This window comes from Pleurodeles waltl, chromosome 4_2 (assembly GCF_031143425.1).
Source record: "Pleurodeles waltl isolate 20211129_DDA chromosome 4_2, aPleWal1.hap1.20221129, whole genome shotgun sequence".
NCBI lineage: Eukaryota > Metazoa > Chordata > Amphibia > Caudata > Salamandridae > Pleurodeles > Pleurodeles waltl.
The window spans coordinates 434,717,928-434,733,914 of NC_090443.1; the positions used below are offsets into that span (position 1 = coordinate 434,717,928).

General features: G+C 46.2%; 1 protein-coding gene across 3 annotated transcripts in view; it reads right to left on the reverse strand.

Moving 5' to 3' along the window:
- Positions 1 to 15,987, reverse strand: part of PKN1 (protein kinase N1) — a 461,693-nt gene that overhangs the window by 99,326 nt on the left and 346,380 nt on the right. For all 3 annotated transcript variants that reach the window (XM_069231709.1, XM_069231708.1, XM_069231707.1), the window contains exons 12-13: positions 12,296 to 12,407; positions 11,301 to 11,392 (exon numbers count right to left, since the gene is read on the reverse strand). In XM_069231709.1, the coding sequence (XP_069087810.1) occupies positions 11,301 to 11,392; positions 12,296 to 12,407 (204 nt within the window). The remainder of the gene's footprint in view (positions 1 to 11,300; positions 11,393 to 12,295; positions 12,408 to 15,987) is intronic.

The window sequence follows — 15,987 nt, forward strand, 5'->3', positions numbered from 1 at the left end:
GAAGTCATGTAATGTCTCTGTATCCCCACAATGGATAACAAACCATATCCACTGGACAGATCAGGGTGCAGGATAGGTGCTTCCCACCAATGGATATTTTGGCTGCGCATTAATAGAATTATTTAGTTCTCATTGTTTTCCTTATAGTCCTGAAAGCTATTATCTGTAATTAAAAAAGTGAACATTGGCCATTGATTCTGTCACAATCTAATGATATATACAAATAGTACACACTTGTCTGCACAGACCTCAACCTTATGGAAACCTATATATATTTTGTATTGTAAAACTCAAGACATTCAGGTCAACATAGCTTGATTAGCTTTCCAGGAGTTTTTATTTGTTTAATATTTTATTGATATTGCTTAGTGCTTTGTTTATTTATTTAAAGTCTTTATATGTTTTTAATACGTTAAAACGCATTATAAACCTGTTTTATTGATACAGAGTTAAAAAGGTTGAAATTGAGATATTGTTAATCAGAGATATTTCTCTTTATGAAAAGTGTTCCGGGCTTGTATAGATGCACCAACATATTCTACTGCTAAGGAATATTAAAGAAAGTCCCTGAAAGAGAACCTGGATAGATTTACAGTAAAAAGGTAGGGATGTGGTGTACAGCAATGTTCCCATTTAGTAAGGCCGTACCGAAGGATTGTAGTGTCTAGTTCAGACTACTTAAACTCCGTTAGCCTAATTCCAGGCTTCCAATTGTTAGTTAAACGAGAAAAGAACTGATCCTTGACCAAAAGCCTAGAAGCATTTTATTGGCAGCTTCTTTTTGGGTGTTTTGTAACATGTTCATGTCTTGTTGGATCCTCAGAGTTTTTGTCCAATCTCCAATCATAGTCATCCTTTTCTATGGTCAGAATAAATATCAATTTGCTTCAGCTTGAAAAAATGATGCAGTAACAATGCTCCTGGTGTAAATTAGACGTCTGACTGTTACGCTGCTTATCATGAGACTTCTTATACTGAGTCAATGAGTGGTTGTCTGTATTTGGCATCTACATTGTGGCATGAGTTTACATAGCCGTAGGTGCCCTTTTGTAACAATCCTCTATATGTGTTGTGGAAATTCTCAAGGAAGTCATTAGCACTTCCATAGTCAAACTTGCGAGCAGCGGCTTGGCAGACCTTTTTAATTTAAAAAACATTTATACAAAATATTGCAATTTTTTTATGCAGATAAAACATTACACCCTAAGATTACATTTTTGGAATGTTCTTTTACAGAAAATTGCATTTTAAAACATTGCAGTATATTACAAACCTTTGAGAATGCTAACAAAGCTACCATAATAGAAAGAGAAACTTGTCTTTCTTGAAATCATTGTTATGCATCATTTGAATTGTAGGAAGCTGGCCTGGTGTGTGGTGGGTATCTAAGGTACTTACACCTTATACCAGGTCCAGGTATCCCCTCTTAGTGTAGTGTAGGCAGTGTCTAGAAGCCAGGCTCTTTAGAGGTAGCTGTGGATGAGCAGTCAAGGCATATCTAGGAGACATGCAAAGCTCATGCAATACCACTGTAGTCACACAGCACTTACACACATGAAAGCAAACACTCAGTGTTACAAAATTAGTTACTTACCTGTAACTGTGGTTCTCCAGTATTGGTATCTTTCATAGATTCACATGCTTGAATCATCTGCGTCGTCGAGGTGGGAGCCTCACTGTAACCCCAAACACACATAGCTGTAAACTTTACACACTAGGCCCCAATGGCCCACCTACGTTCTTTTATAGCCTATCCATGTCCTTTGCAAACAAAACCCCAAAGTTGAGCCACAGCCAATCAAGCGTCCCCACCCTCTAGAACACTCCCAACAGAGGCTCTTTCCCTCGGATTTTCTAGTACAAGTGTGAAGTTAAGAGTTCATGTAGAAGGGGAGCCTCTGAGGGGAGGAGGGCGGGTTGCATGTGAATCTATGAAAGATACCAATACTGGGGAACCACAGTTACAGGTAAGCAAGTAATTTTCTTCTCCAGTATTGGATCTTTCATAGTTTTACATGCTTGAATTAGAGTAGCGAGCAGTAACATCAATTAAGTAGGCCTGTAGCTGTACTCTTATAAACAGAACAAGTATAAGAATAACAATAGTATTAAGAGTACCAGTACCTTCAGTTAGCGTTCAATGGTAACGTAGCAATGTTCTTCTGAAAATAACAATCAGGCACAATAAGCATAGATCTCTGCATTACAACAAGTATCTAGCTTGCTACAATAACCAAGAACTACAATAATCATTAAAAATAGAAAAAAGTTTAACCTTGACTAGAATAGGGAACCATTGCTCACCTACCCTGTTTGCGGAGGTGGGATGACTCCAGAGGCTCACCTTAACTAAATAAATGCCTCAACACTGCTTGCCCCACCGCTGTGTCCATGTTATTAGTCTCCTCAAGACAGTAGTGTTTCATGAACGTATGCTGGCTGGACCATGTGGCCGCTCTACAAATATGCTGCAGAGGCACCCCTGCGAAGAGTGTAGCTGATGTGGCTACCGTCCTTGTCGAATGGGCTCTTACCCTGCTGTGGAGCGGTTTACCTGCCTGAATATGACAGAATTGGATCGCCAGGCCAATCCACCTGGCTACGGTCTGCTTGGATACTGGAAGGCCCTTCCTTGCGTCTCCAAAAGGCCACAAACTACTGGTCTGATTTGCGTATGCTCTGAGTCTTTTGCAGGTAAAACTTGATGACACCTTTTAATATCCAACAAATGTAATGCCCTTTCTGCCACTGTCTGCGGATTAGGATAAAAGGTTTTCAAGATAACGGATTCATTCAAATGGAAAGGTGAGGGCACCTTCGGAATATACTTAGGATTTGTTCTCAGAATTACGCTAGTAGTGGTGAACTGAAGAAAAGGCTCCTTGATGGTTAATGCCTGTATGTCACTTACTCTCTTAGCCGAAGTAAGAGTCAGCAATAACGCAGTTTTCCATGAAATGAACTTTAGTTCCGCTCTGTGAATCGGCTCAAAAGGGGGTTTCATGAGCTGCCCCAGGACCACATTTAGGGACCACAACGGTGGAGGCTTCCGCACCAGTGGAAAAGTACGAAACAGGCCTCTCAGGAATTGTTTCACAATCCTGGTGGAATATAAGGAGACAGTATTCTGAGATCTGTGGTATCTCGAAATTGCCGCCACATGCACGCGGATGGAGGAATATGAGAGTCCATACAGTAGTATCTGTTCTGGAAGAGAGGAGATACGATGGATCCCTTCCGCTGCACACCACACACAAAAACGCTTCCATTTCAACCTGTAGGTCCTATTGGTAGTATCCACCCAAGCTCTGGGGAGAATCTCCCTACATTCCGAAGAGATGTTTACGGTGGCATACTCATGGAACTCAGAAGCCAGGCCGATAAGTGGAGAGATGACGGATCCAGATGTCTGACCTGGCCCCGGTGCATTGTCAACAGGGATGGCTTCCGTCTGAGTAGCACATGTGGCTGTTCCGAGAGCATCAGGAGCTCTGTGAACCACACCTGTCTGGGCCACCTCGGTGCTATCAACAGGAGGCGACAACCCTCCACCTTCATCTTGCTGATGATTCTCGGTATCAGTGGGATCGGAGGAAAAGCGTAGGCATAAAAGCCGGAGCATCTCATCAAAAACACATTCCCCCACGACCCTCTCTGGGGAAGCCAGCTTGCATAGTAAGGGCATTTCTTGTTCTCGAGTGTGGCAAACAGACCGATCTTTGGTCTGCCCCATAACTGGAAGAGTTGGTCGAGGACATCCTGGTCCAGTTCCCACTCGTGGTAGGGGATAATGGTCCTGCTCAGGGTATCTGCCAGCACGTTGGTCTGTCCTGGCACGTGCTCTGCCTTTAGAGAAATGTTGTGCGCTATGGCCCATTTCCAGATGTTCTGAGCCTGCTGCGAGAGCTGTAGAGACCTTGTGCCATCCTGCTTGTTTAGATAAAACATGCTCGTAGTATTGTCCGTCCTGATTAAGACATTCAAGCCCTGAAGCCTTGGTAAGAAAGCCTTTAGAGCAAAATATATTGCCTTGAGCTCCAGCTGATTTATGGGGAGTTGACTGTCCCTTGGAGTCCAGGATCTGCTGATCTGAAGATCTTGGAGGTGGGCACCCTGACCTTCGAGAGAAGCATCCCTCGTCACTATATAGCGGGGCACCTGATGAAGAAACGTGAGACCGCTGAACAAATTTGCCGGTGTCGCCCACCAAGCCATGGCTGTTCGCATTTCCGATGTGATGAGAATTTTGTCCTCGAAAGAGCCCTGTACCTGGCACCATTAAGCGTCCAATTGCTCTTGTAGGGGTCGCATATACAGTCTGCAGTCTGGAACCAGCGGAATGCATGACGAGATCATTCCCAGCAATGACTTGTAGGTGCGAACTGAAACGCACTTTTTTGCTGAGAACTTGCGGGCTAACGTGTTCAGCTTTAGTTTCCTTTCCTGAGACGGGTACGTCTTGCTGCGGACAGTGTCTAGTACCACTCCTAAGAAATTCAATGTCTGTGTGGGGCGAAGATGCGACTTCCGGTAATTGATGGTAAGCCCTAGGTCGTCGAACAACTCGAGGCAGACAGAGATGTGAAGCACCACCTGAGCCTTTGAGGGTGCTTTGATGAGCCAGTCGTCGAGATAGGGAAACACCTGCATGCCCGACTGGCGGAGGTGAGCTGCCACTGGAGCCAGCATCTTTGTAAAAATTCTGGGGGCTGATTTCAAACTGAAAGGAAGGACCCGAAACTGTAGATGCATACCAGCCACCTTGAACCTGAGGAATTTTCGATGGTTGCGGTGTAGTGGAACATGAAAATACGCATCCTGGAAGTCTAGGGATGCCATATTACCTCCGGTACTCAGGAGGTGCAAGATGTCCTGCAGTGTTACCATCCTGAACGATTGTTTCTTCAGAAACTTGTTTAGTGACCTTAAGTCCAGAATGGGGTGCCAGTCTCCTGAAGGTTTCTTTACCAGAAAGAAGCGTGAATAGAACCCTTTGTTCCTGTGAGGAGCAGGGACCACCTCTATTGCGCCCTTGAGTAGCATCACCTGTACTTCCTTGAGGAGTTGGGTTAATCGTGGAGGTGGAGGGCCCAACGGAGGGACGTCCGGTGGTTTCTGTATGAACTCCAGAGTATGCCCTCTGGCCACTACATCCAACACCCACCTATCTGATGTTATGGCCTTCCAACGAAGGAAGTGAGAAGTGATGCGACCCCCAATCTTGGAGCCCCTGGTAGCATAGGAAGCTGATATGGCTAGCTGGTCATTGTTTTCTGCCCGTATCTCTTCCCCGTGGTGCTGGCCTTCCCTTCGCTGGGTGCCTATATGCAGTGGTAGGTGGCAATCGATAATGCTGCTGATGCTGGCAGTATTGCTGCCTGAGTCCTGTGGCAGAAGACTGATACTGGGGTCTGTACTGTTGTAAGCCACCTCAAAAGGAATAACTTCCTCTACCCGTTGCCCCACAAAAGGGCTGCTTCCAGTACTGCAAGGTACCAAGCGATCTCGCCGTATCAGTATCTGTTTTGATGGACTGTAGCATGTCGTCCACATGCTTCCCAAACAGACTTTCCCCATCATATGCCATATCCAGAATACGGCTCTGGACCTCCGGACGGAAGGATGTAGACTTGAGCAACCCCTGCCTGCGTAAGACCGCTACTCCTGCGAGTTGTCGGAATCCTGTTAAGGAAATGTCTATTGCGCAGTCAATGATCTCAGCCGCGATCAGCTCTCCCTCCTGCAGCACCCTCTTTGCTTCCACCTTGACATCCTCAGGCAATAGATCTATATAAGCAGACATGTCAGCCCACATCTGGCGATCATACCTTCCTAGTGTGGCCAAGGAGTTAGCCGCCTTTACCGTGATCGCCGCCACTGAGGAAAATCTCTTACCAATATTGTCCAATCTCCTCCCCTCCTTGTCTGGAGGCACTGCGATAGGTGCCGAAGGGTTTTTAGATTGACGCTTCGCTGCCTCGGATATTACTGAATCCGGCTTTGGTTGTGATATTAAGCAGGCTGGAGTGTTATCAGGGGCCTTGTACTTCTTTTCCAGCTTTGGCATTAGGGAAGGCACTGTCGCTAGATTTTTCATTGCCTTCAACCCCTCCTGCCATAGGAAATCCACTATCGGGATCGCTCTTACTGATCTCCTTGACGGCTCTTTGAAGTCATATAAGAAACAATCTGCTTCCTGAGAAATAATAGGCAAGTCGAATCTCTTGGCCGCCCTTTCCATTAAATTGTGAAAACCCCTGATGTCCTCAGGGGGTGAATCAACTGGTCCTGGCGGTGACGGTGTGGGAATGAGGTAGTCATCCCAGTCACTAGGAGCTGCCTCCATTATCTCCCCTTCTTCCCTCTCGTCATCTGTCGAGATGTGGTCATCCTGTGGTTGGGGAACCAATGGGACGCTTCTGCGTGGTGTTCCCGGGAGTCTGGTCATAGGGGTTTGCATAGGTGGCCGCTGACTGTAAGGCCTGGATGGAGTTGCAGGCGTCGACAGTGGAAAACGCCAGTAGTAGTCCTTTAGCATACCCTGGAGATCCGTCACCAGTGACTGAGGCATGGGGAAAGAAGATCCTTGTTCCCCCGTTGGGTATGAAGAGTCACCTTGATATGTAGTTGAGGAATAATAGGGTTGCTCCTGCCCTTCCTCCTCCTCATCCAAGTCCTGGCATTTTACGTGCAGCTAAGATGGACTACTGGCTGAATCAAACATTCAGTCATCCTAGGAATAAATGTCCTCATCATCATCCAGGAGATGCTGCGGGGGATATGGCAAGACCTTGCTTGGAGAAGTATGCCTTGGAAGAATTGGTGATGTTTTTTCTCCCGTGGTGATAAACGAAAGAGGGAGGAACTTTGCTGAATCGTGCTTCACTCCCAAATCATGATCGACGATTAAGCAGATGAAATTTCCATCATTGTCGTTGACAGTTCAGTTTTCGTCGTCAACAGTCCCTTCGTAGACAGTTCTCTCGTCGATGGTGGTGTCGTCGACGACTCATGCGTCAACGGGTCTCTCGTCGACGGTTGTCTTGCCGGCGGCGCAGGTGTGCTCATCGACAGCGCCTTCTTGATCCTTGTGGACAGGTGATTTGTGCAGTCGACAGTGTCATCGTCGACGACGGATGGACTATTGATGCTTCCGCCATCGACGATGTCTTTGTCGACGATGTCTTCTTGAAGATTTTAGCGGTGATAATCGTTGATGAAAGCGGCAATGATGTTACTATCATCGGAGACACCGCCGTAGTAAACGTCAATCTCATTGTCCTGACCGTCGACACAGTCGTCGACGGGGTCGTCGTCGACAGGCATTTCTTAGTAGCATCAGAGGAAGGTCTCACCGGATCCCACGCCGGTGACAGGGACAGAGAGGCACTTCTTGTCGGTGCCTTTTTTCCCCACAGGCGTCGTAGGCTCTGAGCGAACCTTTTTGAAGAGTTTTGCCTGGGTCTCTGATCCGGAGGTAGCAGGCTCTTGGCACCCCTGCTTTTCCATACATGTATACCTTGACTTTTTAACCACTTTTTCTTCGGTGGCTCCTCAGGTAGTCTTCCTTTCTCCCCAGGTCTCTTGAGGGAGCGAGATGATGTTTCATTCTCATCTGAAGATGGGTTTTCTATGGCCTTCTGTCTCTGCAGCCACAACAGAAGCCTACCCTCACGGTCCTTGAGGGTTTTCTGACTAAAGGTGCGACAGATTTTACAGTCTCTCACCTTGTGGTCAGGATGCAGGCAGTAGATACACTTTTTGTGGGGGTCATCAACATGAAGTCTCTTCTTCCCACAACTACCACAATCCCTAAACAGACCGTTCTTAGTCTGCTGAGACATATTGAGATTGTAAGGTGAAATTTTCGGAGAGAAAAAATCCTGTCAAAGGTAAACTGAGCAGAGCTCAGGGAGACTCCCTTCACACGACGTGCGGTAGAAAATCTGAGGGAAAGAGCCTCTGTTGGGAGTGTTCTAGAGGGTGGGGACGCCTGATTGGCTGTCGCTCAACTTTGGTTTTTTTTTTTGCAAAAGGACATGGATAGGTTATAAAAGAACCTAGGTGGGCCATTGGGGCCTAGTGTGTAAAGTTTACTGCTATGTGTATTTGGGGTTACCGTGAGGCTCCCACCTCGCGACAGGGATGATTCAAGCATGTGAATCTATGAAAGATCTAATACTGGAGAAATAAAGGTACTTTATTTTTGAAAGAAATCACCACAAAATACTAGAAGGATAACCCAACATTAGGAGGTAAGTACTACACTAAATATATACACTAGCAATCAGAAACAGGCATAGAAAAGGTTAGAAAACAGTGCAAATAGCAATAACAATAGTGACCCTAGGGGGAGCACAAACTACATACTAAAAGAATGGAATGCGAATAAGGTACCCCACCCCCCACCCCCACCGAGGTAAGTAAAATGTGTAGACGGGAGATGGGACTAATAGAAAACCACAGAGGTAAGTAACAGTACCCCCAGCGACCAGGAACGTAGGAGTAAATCACTGTATTTTCCCCAAACCACCCAAAAGGAGGAAAAGAAAAAAAAGACACCCAGACAAGACTGCAAGAAAACCAGCAGTGGATTTATGAAGAAAGAATACCTGTGGAGAGAGGGGACCAAGTCCAAGAGTCACAGTGGACTCTAGGAGGAGTAGGAGCCACTACCCACCCAGCTTTACTTGCAGCAGTTGGTCAACGGGGATGAAGAACAGGTCAGCACTACAGCTCTAGAGCCAGAGAAGAGCTCCTGATGGATGCAGGTAATGTCCCATGCCGGAAGGAAGATTGCAGATGGATATCAGTGCAGGAATCCGACCAACAAGCTTTGGCAAAGGCAACTCGCGGTTAGTAAAAAAGTGGTGCTGCCAGGGACCAGCAACACCCAGGAGGAGTCATCCCAGGACCCTCAGTGTCCACAGGAGCAGAGGCAGCACCCACAGGAGTCCCACAGGATGGAGACACAGGAGTTGCAGAAGAAGCACCAGCAACACTACAAAAGAGGATTCCATGCTGCAGGACAACCACGCAGGAGGCTGTGCTTTGCAGGATGGAGTGCTGGGGGCTGGAGCTACACGTCGCCTGAAGATCCCTTGGAGGAGATGCAAACAAGCCTTGGCAGCTGCAAGAGACGCAGTGCAGGGGGGTACTTGTCCTGCGTGGGAAGGCAAAGGCTTATCTCCACCAAAGTTGGACAGCTGGCAGAGAGGACCAAGAGGACTACTCCGGACCATCACCCGTGATGCAGGATCCACGTAGCTCAAGATGAGGGGAGATCCATGCAGCTGGCTGTCGCTTGTTGTAGGTGCCTGTGTTTGCAGGGGAGTGATTCCTTCACCCCAAGGGAGATTCCTTCTTCTTCTTGTGCAGGCTGAAGAGTCGTAATCTTCTGAAGATGCATGGCCGGGGAAATGTTGCAAAGCTGGCAGGAGACATGGAAACAAAGTTGCATAAGAGTCTTCTAGCAGCGTTTGTCGATTTCTGGAGGGTCCAGTGGTGGTTCCAGTGGCCAGAAGTCAAAGTGGAGGTTGCAGAGGAGTCCTGCTGGAATCTGCAAGCCGAATTTGAGGACCCACCCAAAAGAGAGACCCTAAATAGCCCCGGAAAGGGGATTGGTCACCTAACCAGGTAAGCAACTAAAAGGGGGAACTCTGACGTCACCTACCTGGCCTAGTCACTCCAATGCTCCCAGAGTTCTCTGTCAACCTTGGAAACAAGATGGCAGAGCCCAGGGACCCCCTGGAGGAGCTCTGGGCACCACCCCTCAGGGTGGTGATGGACAGGGGAGTGGTCACTCCCCTTTCCATTGTCCAGTTTTGCGCCAAAGCAGGGACTGGGGGTCCCTGAGCCGGTGTGGACTGGCTTATGCACAGAGGGCACCAAATGTGCCCTTAGAAGCAAACCAGTGACTTGGGGAGGCTACCGCTCCCAAGCCAGTCACACCTATTTCCAAAGGGAGAGGGTAATACCTCCCTCTCTCACAGGAAATCCTTTGTTCTGCCTTCCTGGGCTTGATGAGTTCAAGCAGCAGGAGGGCAGAAACCTGTCTGAGTACCAATGTGGGGGTCTTCTAAGGAGCCCCAGAGTGCATGAAATCATCCTTCCAATACTTGCAACAGATTCAAACATGTTTGATACAAAACATGCCCAGGTTCGGAGTTACCATTATTTAGCTGGACATAGGTGGTAACCTATGTCCAGTACATGCGTAAAATGGCATCCCCGCACTCACAAAGTCCAGGAAAATGGATCTGGAGTTTGTGGGGGAACGTCTGCTAGTGCAGGGGTTCCCTCACGCACAGCTACCTGCACCATGCACTCTGGGCCAAGAGGACATACCATAGGGGTGAATTATAGTGACCCGTTTCACTCAGGCTGCAATGGCAGGCCTGCAGAACCCTTTGCATCGGCTCCCTATAGGTACCAGAATAACTGCTGCAGCCCATAGGGATCCCCTGGAAACCCAATGCCCTGGGTACCAAGGTACCATATTCTAGAGACTTACATGGGAGGACCAGTATGCCAATTGTGGGAAGAAAAAGGTACAATTTAGAGGCAAGAGCAAAACTACTGGGGTCCTGGTTAGTAGGATCCCAGTAGACACAGTCAAACATACTGACAACAGGCAGAAAATGGGGGTAACCATGCCAAGAAAGAGGGTGCTTCCCTACAGGAATCTTCACTGAAGTTTTTTGTATTTCGCTCTGTTTCCTGAACGTTTTCCTTTATATATAGGCAGCTAAATTATTTTTAATCCTGCAAACTAGTTTCAAATTAACTTTATTTATATATTTTTTTTTAAGCAAAGAGAACATTTTTAAAGGTCAAACATTTGTGATATGCTGCAATATTTTCTATGCATTTTAAATTGCCACTTTTTCAAATAAGCATATATTTCTTATGTACATTGAAAAGGGTTCCCAAATACAGATACGGGTGGGACTATTCAACAGAACATAAAAATTGAATGAGACAAGTAACGAAGGAGATGGGAAAAGAATGGAGTAGTGCTTGTATATTGGAACTGAAGCAAGAGAATGGTAAAATAGGCCGAAGGACTCAAGCGCACGTTTCAGACGAGCTTACTTTTTCTGAAAGAGTGAGAGGATGGTGACCAATTTAACTCCAAAGGGAAAGATAAGCATGAGAGATATGGTTAAGGGAGGTAGAGTTGCCACAGGAAAATGTCTGCTTGAGTGTTTCCAAAGTACTTGCCGTCAGTAGACTTTTTATAGCGTGTGCACAAATTGCAAGGGCGGAGGGTGAGAGCAGGTCACTTGAGGCAGCCTTACCTTTGTAAAGAGTTACCCGCTGACCCTTTGTTGTCTCGCCCCGACACCAGCTCCACTTGGGTAAATGGCTCGAGTCCCACAAGTTTTTCGTTCTGAAAGAGACATGGATGAGCTTAAGTAAGCCGGAACCTAACACGCCCCTTTCTCATCCACAGTGGCAGAATTCTGTTTCCTATTCTGTATTCTTGCCCTTTCAATCCACCTGCAGCACAGTGCATTACTAAATGTCAACTGTAATTCTGCAACATACCACATATGTAAACATACCACATGAACAAACTGGGGAAATCTTACATTGGCCTCTAACTCTCGCTCACCTCACAACCCTGCCTTGGTCTCTGGATAAACATTCGCACGGATCTTTCAAAACGAATAAAACCCAAATTACTGCTGTACACATGCTAAGCACATCTAACTTGGAAGCAAGAGAAACAAGTGAGAGGAATGACAGATGCCCTGCAAGGGTAGGTCTCCTACTACTACTCATGCTATTGGCTGTGATAATCTTGAGGCGACCCACTGATACTGTCCACACACAACAGGCCCATACCATACCACACCATACCATAGATAGAAGCTGATTTTATTACATGAGGTTAAGTCACAAGGCATGCACCACAATCAAAAACAGCCAGTGGGCGTTGCTGCATGACAGTTAGCCACCTATAAGTATCATCTTGCGCTGGACACACACTTAAGTGAATTCATCATGTGTGTTCTCAATGCTGACATTATACTGGGATTTATCTTTTTAACTCAACCCATATGCAGTTCCATGATAATGTGCCTGTGTGTTCAAACACGTCCAGTATTCCTGAGTAAACTCTGTGCACAATCTAATTATCAATGTATTTGCATACAAGCCAGCTTCCTTGGTGTACCATCATGCCCTCTACCGATGCTGCCATCCACCTAGCCTGTCTGTCCACTCCGTTTACAATCTCCCAACCTGCCCAGTGGACAAGCTCCAATCAGAATCCTGTCTACAGTCTCACCCATGAAAGCCTCCCAGGGGTGTCGATGTTTCCCTGCTCACTTCTGTGCTCATGATCTTGTTTCTGTGGTGTGGTCTCTGCATCCAGGTTCAATTTCTCAATTGCAATATCGCTGTAAACAAGAGATTTAAAATATAAGGCATGCCCGGTCCGGGTTTATGCTTCATCCATCAAAACAACAATGGGCCTGGGAAAATGCACATGACAATTCCACATTGAGCCTGATGGTCATCTTTGGGAATCGCTGCCAACATGATTTATAACAGCTATGTCTGAAGCTGGATTTTTTTGTTATTTTGGGATTACTTTTTTCCAGCTAGCACACTGGAGAAAGAGAAGAGCTTACTCTGTATCATAGTTGCACAGCATAGAGGAAGGAGAGTCGATCAATCCAAGATTAGGTATTCCTTATAACATAAATGCACACACAGTGATTCCTAAAGAAAATCAATTTAGAGAGCCCATTCTCTTCAGGGAAGAGAGCGACTGGACTGCCACTTTAGCAATATATTAGGCTACTTTTCCCAACCAGGTAAACAATCAGCACCTCTTAGAATGTCTCCAATAGACGTCTTAACAGGATCAAAGCCTAAAGGTCCACTTTAGCCAGGGGCAATGGTCACTGAACCCTCCTGGAGGCACACTAGTGGGCATCTGGGCAATAGGTAAGGACTTGGTTGTTTAATAGGAGTGCCCCAGTCGCCGCATACAACAATCCTATTCCCGACTTCACTAAGCTCATGTGCTTCCTCTTCTGTGAGTTTTGCCAGTGTTTTCTGTAAGAGACCGAAAAAACCCCACTAGGAGATGGCATCGTCAGCCTTTAGTAAAGAAATGAGAGTTACAACTAATTTAACATGGGAAATACATACAGACAGGACCCTCCCCTCACTCTTACTTGTCTCCAAGCAGCCTGTAAAAATGTTCATGTCTTTTTGGGTCAAAAATTAATATTTGCATCTATCCCTTTTAGAGAGAACAATTGGGAGTGCCCAGAGGGACAGAAAGCTTCTTCCAAGGCCAATCAGGGCACGGACGCACTACACTGCTAAAGAATCTAGGCCAAACATCCCAGCAGTTGACATGTGGGCACACAGATTGATTGCTGACCTTTAGACTGGCTTTTCTAACCGGTTCATCGGTCTAGAGTTTACATGAACCCAGGCCTGGCCCCAGGATGGGGGGTGGAGGGAAGAAGTCATAAATTAGTAGGCAAGTACAAACTTTCGAATGGCTGGACAGTCCATGCTATTGGGATGCTCAAGGCAATTGTAGAATGCAGCTATGTTTAATACAGCACATGAAATGGGGAGAAGAAAAACAATGTTTTTCTAGCATCAGTACCCAAAACTTTTCTGAAGAGAGGGTACATTTGGCATGCTATCCCTTAGGACAACAGTTTCTCTTTAATCACTCTCACTGCACTAAAAAGTAACGTTTCTTAAGTGTACGTGTAGTTTTGCAGCTTGAAGAATTTTCTGGATTCACATGCTGTGCATTATTCTGCCATCTAGTGGTACGGTTCAGAATTCTCCAGTATTTTGTAGTCCTTTTCCTTTTGTTTTCTGTTTTGCGTAGTCCTGCCTCTCCTTCCTGTTTTGTTTGTTGGTGCGCGTCAACAGTACCTCCATCTGGTGCCCTCTGTGACGTTGCGTTTCTTCTGGAAGCTCCCACCTTTGGTCGCCATCTTCAGTGCTCTTTCTTTTCTTTCATTTTTCTCCATCTTCCTGATGGAGGTGGGTGGGTTACTTGCTTGTGAATCTAGAAAATTCTTCGAGCTGCAAAACTACACCTACAGGTAAGAAACTTTACGTTTTGCAGTATGAATCTTTTCTGGATTCACAAGCTGTGCATAGATTACGGAGCAGTATGGTTGTTTTATGTAGGATGGGCCTAAGATGGATTTGAATTTGAAAATAAATGTTTTAGTACCTTCTTGCCCATCTGAGCTTTCTTGCTCATTTGGATGTCTATGCAGTAGCTGCCAAACAATTCTCTTGTAATGGTGTGTTTGAAAGAAAGGTGATGGTTTCCCCTTCTTCCTTGTTGAGAGTGCCTTAGGTTTTCTTCCCAATCTTCCACCGGCATTTGCATGACAAATTTATATGGTCTCCAAAATCCATCTGGCCACAGTACCCTTAGTAACTGGCTTTCTCACGTTGTTCTCCGCAAATGAGACATAGTTGCTTTGATTTCCTAGATGGTTTAGTCCTCTCTGTATAATGTATGTAAAGCTCTCCCTGCTTGATCCTTTGGGTTTTGGAAAAAATGTGGTGCTTGGATAGTTTCGTTCATTTGAAATTGTGAAACTACTTTTGGTAGGAATTGAGGATCTGTCCTCATGACAATTCTGTCCTAAAGAATTTGCACATATGGCTCTTGGATTGTGAGGGCTTGTATTTCACTCACCCTCCGAAGCGACATTATAGCCACCAATAATGCAGTCTTTAATGTGAGCATTTTTATGTGAAACTCTATGTAATGGTTCAAATGGTGGTTTCGTTGATTGGTTTAACACCAGGTTAAGGTACCGTGTGGGTGCAGGTATTTTCCTTGGAGGTGGTATTTTTTTTGCACCTTCCAAGAAATGTTTTATTACTGGTACAGTAAGTAAGGAAACTTCTTCCAAACTACCCCTTTGTGTAACCTACTACCGTTAGATGTACTCGTAATGAACTATAAGTTAGTGTACAATCCTTTAGGCATGTTAACCCGTCGGGTGCCCTGGGCGAGGTGGTTACGTCCGCTGCCATGCGCTCAGAAACCACTAGACAGCAGGGCTGAAAAAAAAATTGTGACAATTGCACGCAATGGGAAGGACCCCTTTGGCAAGGGTCGCTCCCCTGGGGGGCAAATTTATTTTAGGCTATTTCTGGCCCCTTTAGGGCAGATTGGCCTATTTTTATTAGGCTAATCTGCCCCCAAGGGGGGCAGAAACCACTAGGCACCAGGGATTTTTTTAGCGCCAATTTCATGCAAGGATCGCTTCTCTGGGGGGCAAATTTATTTTAGCCCATTGCTGCCCCCTGGGGGCAGGGGCAAAAACCGCTTAGGCACCAGGGATTGGTAGGTGTGTGTGTTTTGTTTGGGGCGTGGGGGGCAGCCCCTTGGGCAAGGTTCCCTCCTCATGGTGGTACATTACTGATGGCCATTTCTGCCCCCTTGGGGGCAGATCGGCCTATTTTTGTAAGGTCCATCTTCCCCCAAGGGGGAAGTGGGGTTCAGAAAGCCCACAAGAGACCAGGTAAGATTTCTATTTTCCAAAAAAAGAGGGTGGGAGTATGGCCATATCCCCACCCCAATTAAATGGGGACAAAGTAGTTCTGTCCACTAGTGGGCAGATGGGGCAATTACCCCCAATCCAGTCCCCAGGGGAGCAGAAAGCCTACTAGAGGACAGGGAATTTTTTTTTAAAAAAAAGAGTGGGGTGGTGGCTATCAACCCGCATGTGCATGGTTATGCCCTCACCCCAACTAAAGGGGGTAACAGTCTTTCAGCGCTCCCCCCACACACTAAAACATCTTATCCCACTACAAGCAAGAGGACTTTTGATTATTTTGGGTTTTGGTTTTACACTTGGGCCATGAGAGCTTGTCTAACACTCAAAATCGTCCTACTTGGAATGGTGAGGGCTGCACTTTTTGGACTTTGGGACGCTGCCATATACAAAAATCTACAAGACCTAGACACAT